Source organism: Lemur catta, chromosome 1, assembly GCF_020740605.2.
Source record: "Lemur catta isolate mLemCat1 chromosome 1, mLemCat1.pri, whole genome shotgun sequence".
In the NCBI taxonomy this organism is placed as follows: domain Eukaryota; kingdom Metazoa; phylum Chordata; class Mammalia; order Primates; family Lemuridae; genus Lemur; species Lemur catta.
Window position 1 is genome coordinate 3,538,403 of NC_059128.1, and position 18,845 is coordinate 3,557,247.

Genomic DNA, 18,845 nt, shown 5'->3' on the forward strand with positions numbered 1-18,845 from the left:
CCCGGAACCCCAGACTGAGGGGCCCCGGCGGCGCGAAGGACGTGCTTTGCGGCGAACCCAGGCAGGGAGAAAGCCCCGGGTTGCGACCGGCGGCGGCGAACTCGCGCCTCTCGAGGTGCATCACGGCACCTCCCCCGGGCACCGGGTGGGAAGAGGGCGCCGGGCGCTCCTCCGGCCGGCCTGGCCCACACCCGCGGCCCTGCCGTTGGGGCACCCAGGCTTCCACAATCCGAGGACACTCTTTAAGAATTAAAATTTCACAAATATCCGAGCATGAGAATTCACTACTCGACCCTCACCACCAGCGCCCTGCGCGTGCGGGGTGCGGACTGTGGGGCGCAAGCGGAAGACTGGGAGTGGCGGCCCCGGAAGGCGCCGAGATCTTCCCGAGAGTTCCGGGCTGCGCAGGCGCACTGAGGCCGGCGCGGGGACGCGCGGAGGCTGTTGGGGGAGGGGCGCCCTGGCCGTTCCCCGTGCGGGGCCTGCGCGCGCCTGGGGCGGAGCGGACCGCGGCCAGAGCGCAGGCGCAGGCGCGCGGCCGCGGCGGCGGTTGGGGAGGGTTCTTCCGGAAGGTTCGGGAGGCTTCTGGAAAAAGCTCCGCGCGCTGGGCGGGCCCGCTGCTATATAAGGGAGGCTCGGGGGGCGGAGCGCCAGTTGCCCCAGCGTCCTGGTGCTGCTGCGGTGTGGAGCCCGTGCGGTCCGTTAGCCAAGGTGAGGGGGCGTCTAGGGGGTTCTGGGGGGCAAGAGGGCCCCCGGGGTGGCCGCAGAGCGGGGCAGAGGGCTCGGGGCAGAGGGCTCGGGGCCGGCTCCTTGAACCTCGCTCGGCCGCCGCGGCCGTGGTTTCTACTCCGGGGGCTTCGGGCCTGTTGCGGCCTCTGCGCGCCGCCCTTCGGAACGGGCCGGAGGGCCTGAGGTCTGCCGGAATGTTCTGGAGAAGCGACGGGGCAGGAGGGGCCGGACGCGAGGGGCGCTGCCGGCCTGCTCGGTGCCTGGCCCGGGGAAGCGCCGCTCCCAGCCGCGGCCCGCCCGGGGGGCGTGCGGGGGAGGCCGCCATGGCGCCGCCAGGGCCGCGCGGGCGGGGCGGCCGCAACGGACGGCGCGGGGCTGAGTCGCTCCGGTCGGAACGGCCTCGGAGCGTGCACACGCTGCTCGTAATTACCGCGTTTCGAAATGAGGTCATCCCTTTGTCAGCCGGTTTCTATTTTCGGTTTACTTAAATTTTGCACATCTCCACAATGCGGCTCTAAAAATACTAGGAGAACGCGGCAGGATCCCGTAGTGCCGCTGTAGACACACTGCAGTCTGTAAACTGGCACGGTGTCCCCTCCAGATGCCCGAGGAAACCCAGACCCAAGACCAACCGATGGAGGAGGAGGAGGTTGAGACGTTTGCCTTTCAGGCAGAAATTGCCCAGCTGATGTCATTGATCATCAACACTTTCTACTCAAACAAAGAGATTTTTCTGAGGGAGCTCATTTCGAACTCATCGGATGTAAGTCTCCTATTAATTGAAAATTGGTTTTGGTTTTATTACGAAGTTCAGCTTGGGGCTGGGTGCTTGACAATTTTTATCTTTCGTTAATAGGCTTTGGACAAAATCAGATACGAAAGCTTGACAGATCCCAGTAAACTAGACTCTGGGAAAGAGCTGCACATTAATCTGATACCAAACAAACAAGATCGAACCCTCACTATTGTGGATACTGGGATTGGAATGACCAAGGCCGATTTGATCAATAACCTTGGTACTATCGCCAAGTCTGGGACCAAAGCGTTCATGGAAGCTTTGCAGGCTGGTGCAGACATATCTATGATTGGCCAGTTCGGCGTTGGTTTTTATTCTGCGTATTTGGTTGCCGAGAAAGTAACTGTGATCACCAAACATAACGATGATGAGCAGTATGCCTGGGAGTCTTCAGCAGGGGGATCATTTACAGTTAGAACAGACACAGGTAGGCAACATACACAAAAATGTGCTGGTTAAGGCAGTCATTAGAAGGTGGGGTGCTGCAAACACTGGATCTCTGAAGATGATGTGAGACACAACTTGTGTTTGCCCAACAAGTCGGGAACAAGCTAGTGAGCACTGTGATTTAGTGTGTAATGTAACAGCATGACGTGGGGGTTATGTATCTTACGGCATTTAGACTTGCTGTGGGAGCCTTGCCATCTATAATGTAAATATGACTTCGTAGACTTGTTCCTAGGGGGTTAGGTATGACGTTGAGCTAAATTCGTTTTTGTTTTTTGTTTTTGTTTTTGTTTTTTTACGGCTTGATTTGGCCATTGAGATTTAAAATGGAGTCCATTTCTATTTCAGGTGAACCTATGGGTCGTGGAACAAAGGTTATTCTCCATCTGAAAGAAGACCAAACTGAGTACTTGGAGGAAAGAAGAATAAAGGAGATCGTGAAGAAACATTCTCAGTTTATTGGCTATCCCATTACCCTGTTTGTAAGTTTCCACATAACTGCAGAGTAAATTGTATTGTTCCTTATGTAGATAAATAAATACTTAATCTTTAGATCTGTTAAGGAAAGGACACAAACTTTATACAAGAGTAGGCTGAGGCCTCTTTGGAACTTAAGTTCTGCTTACTATGTAAAAGTACCTAAAGCTATTAAGTAGTAGATGTATTAAATATTGAGGACAAGCTTTATGGCTAATTTAGACTTTGGAGTAAGTGTGTCACTCTTTTCAGCCTTTTAGTTCTAGAATGCGGAGGTGACATGATTTCACATCTTTTTTTTGAAGGTGGAGAAGGAACGTGATAAAGAAGTCAGCGATGATGAGGCTGAAGAAAAGGAAGACAAGGAGGAGGAGAAAGAAAAAGAAGAAAAGGAATCTGATGACAAGCCAGAAATAGAAGATGTTGGTTCTGATGAAGAGGAAGAAGAAAAGAAGGATGGTGACAAGAAGAAGAAGAAGAAGATAAAGGAAAAGTACATTGATCAAGAAGAGCTCAACAAAACAAAGCCTATTTGGACCAGAAATCCTGATGATATTACTAACGAAGAGTATGGAGAATTCTATAAGAGCTTGACCAATGACTGGGAAGATCATTTGGCAGTGAAGGTGAGTAACTACTGGGTGCTTCATTTATAGATAGTCTTACTGTCAGTTTTCTCCACTCCTCTTTACCTATCCCAAACGCTATAAGTTACATAGGTGCAGGTGTTATTTATCAGGTTAAGTAGCTTTCAGTGAAAACCGTCAGCAGTGTCCATTGACTCTTTGTTTTATTACAGCACTTTTCAGTTGAAGGACAGTTGGAATTCAGAGCTCTTCTTTTTGTCCCAAGACGTGCTCCTTTCGACCTATTTGAAAACAGAAAGAAAAAGAACAACATTAAGTTGTATGTGCGCAGAGTTTTCATCATGGATAACTGTGAGGAGCTAATCCCTGAATACTTGAGTAAGTATAGATAGGAAGAAAAGTCATTGTCACTGGTTAAAGGAAATCCTCTTATCACCTCCGGGTTTTTTCCTGTTTTCGGTTTTACATCTTAGTTTAGTCCTTGGAATAACTACATGCATTCTTTGTTTTTTTCAGATTTCATTAGAGGAGTGGTGGACTCTGAGGATCTCCCTCTAAATATTTCCCGTGAGATGTTGCAGCAAAGCAAAATTTTGAAAGTTATCAGAAAGAATTTGGTCAAAAAGTGCTTAGAGCTGTTCACCGAATTGGCAGAAGACAAAGAGAACTACAAAAAGTTTTATGAGCAGTTCTCTAAAAACATAAAGGTTGGTGTAAATATATATTTGACCATTAGTAGTTTCCAAACTGGCCTCATTTTAAAGGATATTTTTAATGCCCAAAGTCTTTAAAGCTCATGTTTTGTTTCAGCTTGGAATACATGAAGACTCTCAAAATCGGAAGAAGCTTTCAGAGCTGTTACGATACTACACATCTGCTTCTGGTGATGAGATGGTTTCTCTCAAGGACTATTGCACCAGAATGAAGGAAAACCAGAAACATATCTACTATATCACAGGTAACAGACAGTATGTTACAATTATATCACTTTGCTGTTTTGTACAGGGGGCAGTGGGTGTGGTCTAGGCAAGATACTTAATGTGAGTAAACTATGTAATATGGGTCATTCTTAAGTATTCGATTGGTAAGAAAAGCTAGATGAAGTGTAGAGGAAGTAGCCACTGACTGTTAAAGGTCTAAAAATAATCTTTCAGGTGAGACCAAGGACCAGGTAGCTAACTCGGCCTTCGTGGAACGACTTCGGAAGCATGGCTTAGAAGTGATCTATATGATTGAGCCAATCGATGAGTACTGTGTCCAGCAGCTGAAGGAATTTGAGGGGAAAACTTTAGTGTCAGTCACCAAAGAAGGCTTAGAACTTCCAGAAGATGAAGAAGAGAAAAAGAAACAGGAAGAGAAGAAAACAAAGTTTGAAAACCTTTGCAAAATCATGAAAGACATTTTGGAGAAAAAAGTTGAAAAGGTATGTGGAATACATTTATCTACATTTCTTGATTGACACTTCTAAAGTGTTCTTCAGACTTAACCACACACAAGCCTTTTCCTTGTAAGTTCTCTTACAAAACCAACATACATTCTTAACAGATAAAACATAACTGTTTTGTATGTAAAACAAATTTTAGCCCGTGCATTTAGTGGTGGCTCTCTGGATCCCTAAATGTATAAATATTATTTCTGATCTGTAGATATTTGGGTTCCTTAGATTTCATTTCACAATGAAAGCCGAGAGCTTAAAATAATGGGGTATTTCTAGGCTCCTAGTCATCATTTAATTCTTTGATTACAGGTGGTTGTGTCAAACCGATTGGTGACCTCCCCGTGCTGCATTGTCACAAGCACATATGGCTGGACGGCAAACATGGAAAGAATTATGAAAGCTCAAGCCCTAAGAGACAACTCGACGATGGGTTACATGGCAGCGAAGAAACACCTGGAGATAAACCCTGACCATTCCATTATCGAGACCTTAAGGCAAAAGGCAGAGGCTGACAAGAACGACAAGTCTGTGAAGGATCTGGTCATCTTGCTTTACGAAACCGCACTCCTGTCTTCTGGCTTCAGTCTGGAAGATCCCCAGACACATGCTAACAGGATCTACAGGATGATCAAACTTGGTCTGGGTAAGCTTTTGTACTATATTATGTTAATACGGAAGAGAAACACGTGATAACGCAAACGGTGATTAACTTCTAGCTACTCAAATTTGGACTGTCTTGGCCTGCTTGGGGAACATGTGTTAACAAGTCCCATTTTCATAGGGATGAGTGGGTCTTCACTTAGCCTCTAAGAGCTGTAATGCGTGGTCTTGAAAGTGGGCATAGAACAGCAGTATTACACTAATTAGCTGGCTTTAAGAAATCTTTCTAATGTTTTATTTCCAAAAAAGGTATTGATGAAGATGACCCTACTGCTGACGACACCAATGCTGCTGTAACTGAAGAAATGCCACCTCTTGAAGGAGATGATGACACGTCACGCATGGAAGAAGTAGACTAAGCTCTCCCTGAAGAATGACTTGTATACGTGTTCAATACTTCATTCCCCCTGATAATATATTTCCAAGAATTTTCTTTATTTTTAACATTTAAAAAAATCTGTATGGCATGACAGTAGCTACTTTAAGGGGAAGATAAGATTTCTTTCTACTTCTGAGTGTAATACTGTGATACTTTAGGCACTAAAGCAGAACTAGTAATGCTTTTCTGGTTTCACATTGGTTTATTTTAACAGATTGAGGTAAAATGTTGTAAGGTGTATCTAATCTCTGTTAACTTTGTGGCCTAGAGTGTTTAAGCTATCAAGCCAGATTCCTTAGTAGACCAAATCTTTTGTCACCAAGTATTCCAAGATATATCTTGATGTTTAGAAGAAAAGTATTTGTTAAAATGACTTGAGTTCATCTTCTAGACTCTACTTTTTAAACTTTTCATCTCCTTGTAGTTTCTGCATGTACTACTTAGTCCTCTAGAAATAAGTATGTTTAAAGTGAAACAACTTGATGAAACTCTACACGGGGCTTGTTTTCCAAAGAAAAAGTATTGTTTAAAGGAGCAAAATTATAAGCCCTACCCATACGTGTTGTAAAGCTGTTTTGAAAAGTAAGGCTTGTGAATGGAAATGTAGTGCCTGAGTCACAAATACAGATAAGTTAAAAAGTTGTGTGAAAGTGTCGTCTTTGAGCAGTGGGGATTTGCCAGATGACAGTTGGCCCCAGAATGTAAAAAGTATTAGGTGCTAGCAGATAGAAGGGTCTTTAAGCCCAGGAGGAAGATGGCTAACACTGGCTGCCCTGAGTCTTCCCCCCACCGCAAGTCTCAACATGATCTTCCAGGGTGCACTCAGATGGCGGATAGGAAGAGAATGGAACACAGACAACATGAGTTACCTGTATGCATGTATTGGAGATCCTAACGTGTGTGCTGTCTCCTTAGGGCTATCAATTCCAAAGTATTGGGGCGGGGGGGTGGGGTGGGCAGGGTCTTGCTATGTTGTCCCAGGTAGAGTATAGTGGCATGGATCATAGTTCACTGCAACCTCAAACTCCTGGGCTCAAGAGAATCCCCTGCCTCAGCCTCCCAAGTACCTGGGACTACAGGTACCCACCACCAAGTTCAGCTGATTTTTCTGTTTCTTTGTAGAAGTGGGGTCTTGGTCTTGAACTTCCAACCTCAAGCAGTCCTCCAGCCTCTGCCTCCCAGAGTGCTAGGATTATAGATACAAGCTACTGCACCCAGCCTCACAAGCTTTCTGATTTTGTTAAAACACCTTATGCTCTAAATGTTGCCTCTTAATTCCTTGGTTTTTCTTTCTCTTTTTTTTTTTTTTTTTTTGGAAACAGTCTCATTCTGTTGCCTGGGCTAGAGTGTTGTGGCATCATCTTAGCTCACAGCAACCTCAAATTTCCTGGGCTCAAGGGATCCTCCTGCCTCAGCCTCCCGAGTAGCTGGGACTACAGGCGTGTGCCACCAGGCCCAGCTAATTTTTTCTATTTTTTATAAAATGTTGACCAGCCAATTTCTATTTTTAGTAGAGACAGGTGTCCCACTCTTGATAGTTGACCAGCCAATTTCTATTTTTAGTAGAGACAGGCGTCTCACTCTTGCTCAGGCTGGTCTTGAACTCTGGACCTCAAGTGATCCTCCCACCTCAGCCTCCCTGAGTGCTAGGATTACAGGCATGAGCCCCCACACCTGGCCCTAATTCCTTGGTCTTTTTTTTTTCACCCGTTTTCCCCGAGTTGAGAAAAATTCCTTGGTCTTAAGGCTTTTCAAAATTCTTGACTACATCTACTTAAAGCCATGCTACCTTAGATCTCTACTTAATCATAACTCTGGTTCATTGGGCTTGCTAATAGCCAGTGGCCACAGAAGAGAGTAACTTGAGCTGGAGGGGAGAGGGCATGGGTCTTAGAAGATGGGGAAAATGGCACAAGAGTGTAATTGTTTTCTCTGAGCTGGGGATGGTAATGGCTAAATGGAAGTCCTCAATCCTGAAAGAAAACTTCTGATACGTATAGTATATAGGATTTGGACCCCAAGCCTAAAGCCACAAGAGCTTGAATATGTGGCATTGACTTACTGGTAGGGAGTGTGGAGGCAGGGAGAGAGGGCTTGGTCTTAGTGAGAAGGTAGTAAGTGCTCAGCAAATGGCAATCACATTTAATCCTCAAAATCCTGAATTTTTTTTTCCTGTATACAACATAACAGAAATTACTTAAATTGAAGTCTTAGTTGTTGAATCCAAACTTAACTGCAGTGCCCATCTGTTTTGCCAAAATGCCTACTGGACGATGTTAGCTGAGGTTTGCAACACTGAACTAGGAAGTGACTGGTAAGGGCAAAATGTTACCCCCACCTCCACTTTTAGTAAGAGACTATTAAAACTAAGCTTTTGTTCAGATAAAAGGGCATTTGAGGGAATCCTACTTGACCTGGGTATAAATGATCTCCCAAATGAACTCATCCTCCTAGAGTTACTGGGAAAGCATTCCTGGCAAATAGGTGGGTGCTTAGCTGTGCATCTGGAACTGTGACCCAGCAACCCTGTGCTAGAGACTGGACCACCAAGGAGAAGCCCAGTCCAGTGGGTGAGAAGTTGAGCCAGATAAGTGCCATGCTGATAATGCCCTTCCACTACTCAAAGGCTCAGGGTCCTTGCCTTACACTGCATCAAAGTTGTGTTGCTTTGAGCCTTCCATAATCGCATCCCATCCTGCCAAAGGGTGGTGAGTGCAAAACAGATTTCCAGACCAGAAAGGGTAAAGACTATTCATAGATGACATGGTTGTTCGTGTGGTGAAATCAGTAAGGAATCTGCGGAAACAGTACTAGCATAAGTGATTTTAGTAGTCATAGGAGATCGATATACAAAAAGCCAGTTGAATTCGTTAGCAATGAATAATCATTAGCTAAATTTTAAAAAATTCATTCCCAATAGCATACAAAATAGAAATTTTGTGAAAGATTTTGCAAACCTGTATACTGAGAACCTTGCTGAAATTAAAGACTTTGATAAATGGGGAGATATGTGTTAAAATGTTGCGACTCAAAAGCCTAAGTGAAAACAAGGCAGATGGAAAAGGCTACATACTGTGTGATTTCATTTTTATGAAATTTCTAGGAAAAGCAAAACTACAACAAAAAGCAGGTCAGTTGTTGCTGGGGGTGGGAGAGTGGGGAACTAGGGGGAGCAATGGAAGTGCTGGAAAACTAGATGAGGTGGTGACAGCACAGCCATATATATGATTAACATTCGCCATGCACAGTGGCTCACTCCTGTAATCCCAGCACTTTGGGAGGCCAAGATGGGAGGATCACTTGGAGACAAGTTTGAAACCAGCCTGGGCAACATAGCGAGATGCCGTCCCTACAAAAAAATTTTAAAATTAGCCATGTGTGGCAGTGTGTCCCTGTAGTCCTGGCTACTTAGGAGGCAACAATGTGAATGTATTTACGACTGAACTATACATTTAAAAATGGTAAAAGCTATAAATTTTTCAATAGATTTTTCTATAGAAGTGATGCTATTTCAGAAAATGGTAAATTTTATGTATATTGTACTGCACACACTCAGAGTAGAAGGAATTGTTTTATAAACCAACACATGTCCATCAGCCAGCTTCAACAATGGTGGTTATGGGATCTCATTTGAGTTTAGAATCTTATGACGAAGGTATTATTATCAATCTCTTTTGATGAGGAAACTGAAGCTCAGAGTGGCCACACAAGTAAGAGGTGGTGCCACAGACCCCGTTTCCAAATGGATTATCCGAGGACCCTGCCTCTTGGCACCAGATGCCGCATCGAAAGACTCCATTCAAAGCATGACTGGCAGCAGGAAACAAGTGTCTGGGCTTTTCATCACCTTTGGCCTCCCAGCTGCCTCATGAGGTGGGGGTGTCCACAGAAGTTAGGCGGGATACTCAAGGCTGGACAACTCAACGGACAAGACCTTGCATCAGAGCTCCTCTGCCTGGAAAGTTCTTTTTGTTTTTTTTCTTTTTACTTTTGGGTATTCTTTTATTGTGGTAAAATATACATAACATAAAATTTACCATTTTAACCATTTTTAAGTATACAATTCAGTGGCGTTAACTACCTTCACAATGTTGTGCAACCATTACCACTATTTCCAAAACTTTATCATTTCCCTAAACAACCTTGTGCCCATAAGCAATCCCTTACCTGGGACAAGCACGTTCTCTGCACCAGGCTGAATCCGTCTGTTGTCTGGCCCCTGTTTGTATGTCGCTCTCTTCAGGAAATCTGTTCCTGTGTACACTCCCTTGGCATCCTCTGCCTTTCTTTGTAGCATTACACGACATAATAAAATGACTGTTAGTTTCAGGTCTGTCTCCCTCTCTCTGCTGCCTGTCTGCCCAGGAGGGAAGGTGTGAGTCTAGCTCGGTGCACATGGCAGGCACTGATCCATATTTGTGGATTGAATGAATAACTAGTACATACAACTGATGTGTTTCCTCTTCCTGTGGAGATGGCAATTTGTTAACATAATTCTGTATAATTTAGGAAGCTTTTGTTCCCTTTTCTAAGCCTTGAAGATCTGCTCAAACCTTTGAAAGTGTGATTGCAGATTCTTCTTCCAGAGGAGGGAGCATCACATCGCTTCCCCGGGAAGAACATTCCAGGAAGCTGGGCTTTTAGTGAGTCACGGTGTATTAATAGCACCATCAAAATCTGAACAAAGATTCCATTATGTCATTGCAGAGCCAACAAGCTGAGCATATTGTCTGCCAAGTGTATCTGTTTGCTTGGAACATACATCGTATTCTTATGAAAGCACTTTAAGGCCTCAACACTTGACCAGTGAAATTCCAGGGCTTAAAATCTGGTCCAAAAAGAAATATTGTTGTTTGTTAAATTCAAGAATAAAGTTAAAAGAAAACAAGTGAGAATGAAAACCAATAAAGCATTAAATATTTGAATACCATCCATTGTGGATATAGAAAATTATGCTATTTTTTACTTCTCCTTTTAATAAAACTGATTTGTACCACTTCTAGGTATCCCTGAATCCTGTGGCTTCTGCTTTCTGTCTCCTTCCTTAGCCTGAAAGGTCAGCAGACAAACGAGAAGATGCGCAGCCTCACTGTGGATTGGGAAGGGAAGGTGAGCAAAAGGAGATGTGTCTTACCCCCATCCAAGTGGCAGAAATCTAAGTAGGATAATGCCAAACGTTGGCTGGAGCCTGGAAAATGGAATTGCCATCTGCCCCTGGTGGAGGTGTGAATCAATACAGTTACCCTAGACAGCAATTTGGCACATCTAATGAAGTTGAAGAACTTACCCTGAACTACTTACTTCCTGGTATGTACTAGAAAAAGATTTACCCACTTGCACTAGGAGAAATGCACAAGAATGTTTTCTGCAATACTGTAGTATGGGAAATTTGAAGATACCTCAATGTCACAAAACAGGAGAATATACTGGTAATTTCAATTAATAGGAAACACAGGCAAGGCACAGTGGCTCCCACCTGTAATCCTAGCACTTTGGGAGGTTCAGGAGGGAGGATTGCTTGAGGCCAGAAGTTCAAGACCAGCCGGGGCAACACAGCAAGACTGCATCTCTATGAAAAAAACAATTTAAAATTAGGTGGACATTGTGGTGCATGCCTGTAGTCCCAGCTACTCGGGAGGCTGAGGCAGGAGGATCACTTGAGCCCAGGAGTTTGAGGTTGCTGTGAGCTATTACGACGACGCCACGGCACTCCAGCCTGGGCAACAGAGCTAGACTCTGTCTGAAATAAAATAAAATAAATAAATAAATAAAATGAACAACAACTGTTCTTGATTAAAGGAAATTTAGGGGACACAACAACCACTTGCAGCCTAACGGCCTGTTGGCATTGTGGGTAGGGGTGGAGGGAGATGGGCATGCGGTGACCCGGTTGGGGAAATGTGTTTCTACCTGGTCGGCAGCAGCTGCAGCTGCTCCAGCATTCTTGCCGGGAGCTCCAATTCCTCAACAGGCCTTTTATTTCCCGTAGTATTCTACTCTTTATTCTCCTCTTTCTTTTTGGTTCTACATATTTCTTATTTTACTGTTTTCATTTTCTTTCTTTTTTTTTTTTTTTAGGCAGAGTCTCGCTCTGTTGCCCAGGCTAGACTGAGTGCCGTGGCGTCAGCCTAGCTCACAGCAACCTCAAACTCCTGGGCTCAAGCGATCCTCCTGCCTCAGCCTCCCGAGTAGCTGGGACTACAGGCATGTGCCACCATGCCCGGCTAATTTTTTCTATATATTTTTAGTTGTCCAGCTAATTTCTTTCTATTTTTTTTTTTTTTTAGTTGAGACGGTGTCTCGCTCTTGCTCAGGCTGGTCTCCAACTCCTGAGCTCAAACGATCCACCCGCCTCGGCCTCCCAGAGTGCTAGGATTACAGGCGTGAGCCACCGCGCCCTGCCCATTTTCTACTATGTGAATTTCAGAGGTACACAAAAGTAGAGAAAATAGGGCAGGGATCAACGGTCTTATCTCAGAGCTGCCTGAGACACGGTTTTTGTTCGTAAGTACCTACTAAATGTTTCTTTCTGACAAGAAAAAGTAGAATAGTGTGCAGCCCTCACCATCCCCAACGGCCAGCCAGCTGGTCACGGCCGCTCCCGCCGTCCATGCCCCGGGCAGCCTCCCTCCTTCCTGCAGCTTATTCTGAGGCAATTCCAGGATTTCATCATATTGGTTCATCCATAAGTATTTCAGCTTTTCCTTTATATTTTTATTTCACCATATTTTGGGGCAGCTTTTCCTTAACACATCTCTGTACTCAAACATACTCCAGGTACTTGGTACTATAATTAAATGCACAATTAAACAAGTAAGTGAACAAGACAAGGATGTTCATTCTTGTCACTGTCATTTCCGTTTAACACTGTACTGGAGGTTCTAGCCAGGGGCAGTTGGTCAAGAAAAAGAAATAAAAGGTATCCTGATGGGACAGGAAGGAGTAAAATCTCTATTTGTAGATGACATGATCTTATATAGAGAAAATCCTAAGGACTCTAAACACACACACAATTTATCAGTGCTCAAAAATGAATTCAGCAAGGGTTAGGATACGAGATTAATATACAAAATCCAATTGTATTTCTATACACTAACAATGAACAATCTGAAAATAAAATTAATAGTTCTATTTGGAAAAGTATCAAAAAGAATAAAATACTTAAAATAAATTTAACAACAGAAACGTAAGGCTTGTACTGTACACTGAAAATTGTAAAACGTTGAAATAAAGACAAGTTGAGATGGGAAGATGCCCCATGCTCACATATTGGAAGACTTGATATCGTGAAGACGGCGATACTGCCCAGACGGATCTAGACTCCACACCATTCCTCTGAAAATCCCAGCTGGCATTGTTTTGTAGAAATTGACGAGCTGATCCTAAAATTTATAGGGAAAAGCAAGAAACCCCAAAGAGCCAAACAATCTTGAAAAAGAAGGACCAAGGTGGAGGACTCACTCTTCCTGACTTTAAAAATTACTAAAAAAAAAAAAAAGTGAGTAGTTGACATGATTGGCGGAAGCTTCAAATCGTCAGTTCCTCATTCATTCAAAAGACATTTTTTTTTTAGTGATTACTCTGCCAGACACTGTGGTAGGGCTTAGGACTCCAAGTCCCTGGGCCCAGAGGATAACAGCCCAGTGAGTAGCCCAGAAATCAATAGACATCTTCCACCCAGGCTGGTCTGGATGCTGCGGGAGCACAGACCAAGACTTGGAAGGTCAAGGAAGGCTTCCTGGAGGGGGTGCCAAACCCAAAGTTTAAGTAGGAAACAGCTGAGGTAGGGTGGGAGTGACGGGAGCATTTCAGGCAGAAGAAAGAGCTGTGGGTGGCAGGGAGGGGAGGTGGCTTGGTGCCTCCCTGAATTAGGAACTAGAGGAGGTGGAGGGGCTGCAGCCATAGGCCAGACAGTGCTGGGGGGACGGTCAAGTGTGCTGCTGGAGGGGAGTGTGGGGCCTTGTGGCCACGTTAAAGGGATTGGACATCAGCCGGGGATATGGGGGAATCCTCCAAAGTTTTGAGGCAAAACTGTATCCTCCCAAAGGCTGCCCTGGCTGTGGGTGGGGCCCAGCGAGAGTGGAGGGGCGAGTGTGGCGGGCAGGGCCGGCAGGTGGAAGCTGTGGAGGAGCGAGAGGCCGGCACGCCAGCAGGCTGAGGGAGAAGGGATGGCGGGAGCAGCAGGGCCTGCGGGCTCCGGTCCCGGGTGGGCCTGGGGGGCCCTTCCCAGAGATGCCACCCAGTCTTGCGGGCCTCAGCGCCACACACTGGGTTGCCGTGGAGATACCTGTGCCATCACAGAGGTCCAGACTGCAGGACACCTGCCTTCCTTCCTAACTCATGAGTGATCACTCTGGGAACAAAATGGACATCCCATCCAGGAGGTAAGTCTGGAGTGACAGTCCTGTGCCCTCGGCAACTGGTCCCTGGGCCCTTGGTTGGCTCTTCTAAATAAGTGTCACCCTAGGACCAACCTGATCTTGAGTGGGATTCACCGTGGCCCTAACTTGAGTAACGACAGGCCCTGCCCATAATCACCCCTCAGGGACCAATTCTTCGCTCACACCAGGCTGAATTTGGGGTGACTTTTCTGGGAACAGAGGGAATTGTGGCGAGTGGCCCAGCCTGAGCAGGGGCAGGTGGGCGTGGAGGTGTGAGATGCAGGTGTGCCCGCTGCTGTTGGCCAGGTGCACCAGCCCATGGGAGGCGCCGCCGTCCCCCAGGTGCCCTCACTAAAGCCGTGTGAGCAGCACGGGATTTAGAGTGCAGGCCTCGGGCGGGAAGGTGGGCTCCGCTCCCAGAAGAGGCCCCGGCCCAGCTACTACTTGGAGTTCTTGTCCTGCAGAGTGAGGACCCTCGGCGGGGTGTGTCTCCGCCCGCAGGGACTAGGACACCTCTCCCAGGGTGGGGTCCCTGCCCTGTGAGCATAAGGATATGACCCCTCCAAGAGGGTAGGGGGTCCCTGCTCCATGGCAGTAAAGATGCCACTTCACAGATGCAGTCCTGCAGGGAGGGGAGGCCTGGGTGTGAGGTGGGGGCTGATGATGGGGGTCCCTCCATTTCCCCTAGGCTTTAAGAGGATGAGGGCACCCCCACGTAGGGCGGCCTGGGTCAGCTCTGCCCAGGTGGCTCTGCTTTGCTCTCTGACAGCAAGGAGCCTCTGCCCGGGGTGTGTGGACACGTCCCTCCCCTCCCCTTTAAACCACAGGAGAATTCTGGGACCCCTGGGAATTAGCCCAGGGTTAACTAGCATCTGCATGCAAAGCTACGCAGTCTCTTCCAAAATAAAATATTTTAATATTTGTGACCAGAAGTAGTTTCCTCTAGATCAAAATGATTTCAAATGAGAAACAAAACCCCACCTGCCCAGTGCCCAGGCATCTCTGCGGCGTCCCCTTGCCCTGAAGGGCTGTTCTTTTTGGCTGTAGAACTCTGTGATCTGATGGATTCTGGCAAAGGCCCAGGCTCCTGGAGAGTCAGCTCACAGATACGAGGTAAAATGATGGCGCTAAGGCGAGAGGCTTCCAGTGGCTGTGTCTGAAATGCATTTGTCCCTTTGAAGCTTGGTCAGTATTGTCTTGAGTTGTAAGTTTTTACTTTTTATTCAGGTGACATCAGGGACAGGAAAATAGAAAATAGGAAAAATAATCCAGCCAGGTGCGGTGGCTCACGCCTGTAATCCCAGCTACCTGGGAAACCGAGGAGGAAGGGTCTCTTGAGGTCAGGAGTTCGAGACCAGCCTGAGCAAGAGCCAGACCCCATCTCTACTAAAAATAGAAAAAATTAGCTGGGCATGGTGGGGGGCACCCAGCTACCTGGGAGGCTGAGGCAGGAGGATTGCTCGAGTCCAGGAGTTGGAGGTTGCTGTGAGCTATGATGACACCACTGCACTCTTACTAGGCAACAGAGAGAGATTCCGTTTCAAAACAAGAAAAAAAAAATCCACTATCATTCCTTTTTAATTTATTATATCTCAGAATAATATAAAAAAGCATCTGGTAAAAATAATACCAGCTATTACCAATGATGGTACAATGGCATCTATTTCTAAAAAAAATTAATGCTGGAAAAAAAAGAAGAAAGAAAAACACCCTGTGATTTGGGCACCAAAATGCGGAACCTGATGTTCCCTCTGAAGGTCGCTGCCATGCAGGGGCAGAACGTATTTATCTGGCACAACCCATTCTCGTTCTGTCTGCGTCTGGGATAACTTTCAGTCTCTGGCTTCACTCAGTACTTCCTGAGCCCAGGCCTGGCTGAGGGTGCTCACAGCTTTGTGAGCGGCACAGGTGAGCGTACTCCGGCCAGCGAGACCCGCGGGCTCTCCACGGTGCCTGGTCCAGAAAAGGTGCTCAGGGAGCTGAAGCCCGAGCCAGATCTCAGTCTCGAGGGGGTGCAGAAGTCCAGACGGCTCCTGTGGCAGCACGGGCCACGTTAGCACCGCCTGGGAGGGGACGCTTGCCGACCCGCCGCCTAGCTCTGCCTCGAATCCAGCTAATCCGCTCAGAAAGCCACTGCTGGGGAAAGAAGCTTGGAAATCTTCCAGAACAACACTGCAAGGAAAGGATGTCTGTTCTTGAACTGCAGCTGTTGATGAATTATGAATATTGTTAAGTGAGAGCTTTTAAAACATGTTTTTCCTTTAAAGCGGAAATGCGCCGTTGAGTTGAGCCCTGGGCTGAACTGAGGCCAGTAGAGGCTTGGAGGTAACTCCGCTCCCAGCGCGCCTGGCGGGGCTGACTCTGCCCCCCTGCGACTGGGGAGGTTTTTGGGGTCTCTCTGGGTCAGAAGGCCATTTCCCATCTGCCACCACCCCCTCCTCCCCACCAGCGCCGCCCCCCTCCTCTTCCCTCGCCTTCCACGGCTGCCCTGCGGAGGCAGGGACTCCAGGTGAGGCTTTGTTGCTGGCTGGTCCTGTGGTGGCCGCAGGGGACCGTGAGCCCGGGCTCAGGGCCGGCTGCTCCCTGCTGCTCCTGGGGCTTTGGCCTGTTAGGGGAAGGTGTTGGCCTGTGTCGTTTCCCTCTCCTGCCTTGTTGGCGTTTCATTTTTATTATTGTAAATGTTTTGCTATTAGTAATGCATCGAAACATACTATCTACAAAGTAACTTTTTAGAAGCACCATTAGGGTAATTTGCCAGGTGTTGCACTTGGAACAAATGTCAAATCGCCACGCTGACCCTTTGCCAGCTGTCAGTCGTATAGGCAACCAACAGGGGACTCCAGGAGATGCCCAGCGACAGGTGCGCCCCTGGTCTCCCGTTTGTATTTTGCCGTTGGGCTTCTCACCCTCGTGTTTAACAGTCACAGTCGTGTGAGGCTGGGAGCCAGCGAGGACAGGGGCGGGGCCAGGGTGGACAGAAGGCGGCACTCAGGACTGGCCAGAGTTTTTGCTACGCCCTAACGTTTCCATTTTAAAACCTCAGGGTTGCCTGTAGTCCCAGCTACCCGGGAGGCTGAGGCAGGAAGATCCCTTGAGCCCAGGAGTTTAAGGCCAGCCTGGGCAACACAGCAGGACTCTGTCTCTAAAAAATAGAAAAAAACAAAACCCCTCAGATTCCCAGGTTATGATTTCTTGACACCTGGTGAGGTCAGTCTATGGAAATTACTTTGTCTCAAGCGAACAGTGGGATTGCTTTTGCTTTTTTATTTTCTTACTTTCTTTTGAATGTTCAAGGAAAGATTTTGTTTTTTTGTTATAACAATATACAGTACTACATATATATTCTTTTATTTGTTTGAAGTCTTTCATAATGCATTCTAAAACTCACATATAGCATTGAAGGATGATACCTTTAAAAAATGGCACGATAGTTGCACCAAACTCCCCCCCCGACCTTTTCCTCTGTGTTCCCTGCTGGTGGGATATTTCTCTACTTATTGGAAATGGTGTCACTTTCAATGGCTGAAGTTCTGGTGGTGACCAAAGTTGAATTCAGGATGATTTGGTATCTAGCATGGTCTTTTCCCCGTCGTTGGTACTTAAATATTTGACCAAAGATGCCTCCAGCCCAGACTGACGTGTCTCTCATTCCTCGCAGAGAGACAGTGTCATGACTTGCACTTGTCCTTTCCGAGTCCAAATGGGAAGAACAGCACCGTTTAGATAACGTCACTTTTCCTGATTACCAGGTCTCCCCATAACAAATGACCACAAACTGGTGGCTTAGCACAACAGAAGTCAATTCTCTCACAGTGCGGGGGGCCAGAAGTCTGGCATCGAGGTGGCAGCGAGGTTGGTTTCCCCAGGGCCCTTGCGGGGAGTCTGCCCTGTGCCCCCTCCCTTGCGCTCCTCGTCTTCTGGATGCATCTCCCATCTTCGCCTCCATATCCTCCTCCTGTGTGTGTCACAGTTCCCTCCGCCCCTCTCTTATAGGGACACCTGTCATGGCATTAGGGTTTGCCCTAAATCCGGGATCATCTCATCTCGAGATCCTTAACTTAATTCCTGTGAATGTGAAGGTCACATTCACAAGCTCTGGGGGTTAGGATGTGGATACATATTTTTCGGGGTCACCAACCCACTGCACAGGGCTTTGCTCAAGCATTTTTGACAAGAGCCTCCCATCGAAGAAGAGTACATCAGGCGTGGCATGCAGACGGCCTCCGGTCCGGTGGACAGGGGATGCGCTCATGTAAAATGCCGTTTACCAGTGGCCAAGGGCCCTTTGAGCCTTGTAATTCCCTTGGGCGTTGATTTTTGTGGGAGTGGGATGTTAAAGTGAAATGTCCGTCTTGGAGTAGCCAATTGTTAATGGGAAAAAAAGCCAAACTCTGTAAAATAATTTTAGAGAGAATTACTCTGAGCCAAATTTGAGGACCATGACCCAGAGCCACACCCAAGAGGCCTTGAGCAAGTGGACTCGCTGTGGCTGGGTCACAGTTTGGTTTTATACATTTCAGGGAGACAGGAGTGACAGGTCAAGTCATAAACCAATACGTGGGAGGCGTACATTGGTTTGGCCCGAAAAGGTGGGCCATCTCCAAGCAGTTAGTTACAGGTTATAGTGGGTTTAAAGATTCTTTGACTTGTAATTGGTAAGACATGAAGCTTTGTCTAAAGGCTTGGAATGTTTTAACTTAAGGAGCTGTTTATCAGAGATGAGCCACCAGACATAGATTTGTGGTGTAAATTGAGGACCTGCAGGTGTGTCTTGCATACCCTTAGGCCTGTTAATGGGTTACAAAGGATGTCCCCAAGAAGGGAGGGGGCATGATGAGGCAGGTCTGACCTCCCGCCTGGTGGCAGACAATTTAGTTTTAGGAAATTCCTTTGGCCACCAGGGGGTCCATTCAGTCAGCCGGTTCGGGGGTGAGGCTTAGGATTTTATTTT

General features: G+C 46.8%; 1 protein-coding gene across 1 annotated transcript; it reads left to right on the plus strand.

The window, feature by feature from the left end:
- The first annotated feature begins 515 nt into the window (after nucleotides 1-515).
- HSP90AA1 (heat shock protein 90 alpha family class A member 1) lies at nucleotides 516-6,156 on the plus strand. The gene is made up of 11 exons (XM_045528789.1): nucleotides 516-711; nucleotides 1,331-1,492; nucleotides 1,586-1,952; nucleotides 2,321-2,454; nucleotides 2,755-3,075; nucleotides 3,249-3,414; nucleotides 3,553-3,743; nucleotides 3,847-3,994; nucleotides 4,191-4,459; nucleotides 4,784-5,117; nucleotides 5,384-6,156. The coding sequence occupies exons 2-11, from the start codon at nucleotides 1,331-1,333 to the stop codon at nucleotides 5,491-5,493; spliced, it is 2,202 nt and encodes a 733-aa protein (XP_045384745.1). The 5' UTR covers nucleotides 516-711; the 3' UTR covers nucleotides 5,494-6,156.
- The last annotated feature ends 12,689 nt before the right edge of the window (nucleotides 6,157-18,845 follow it).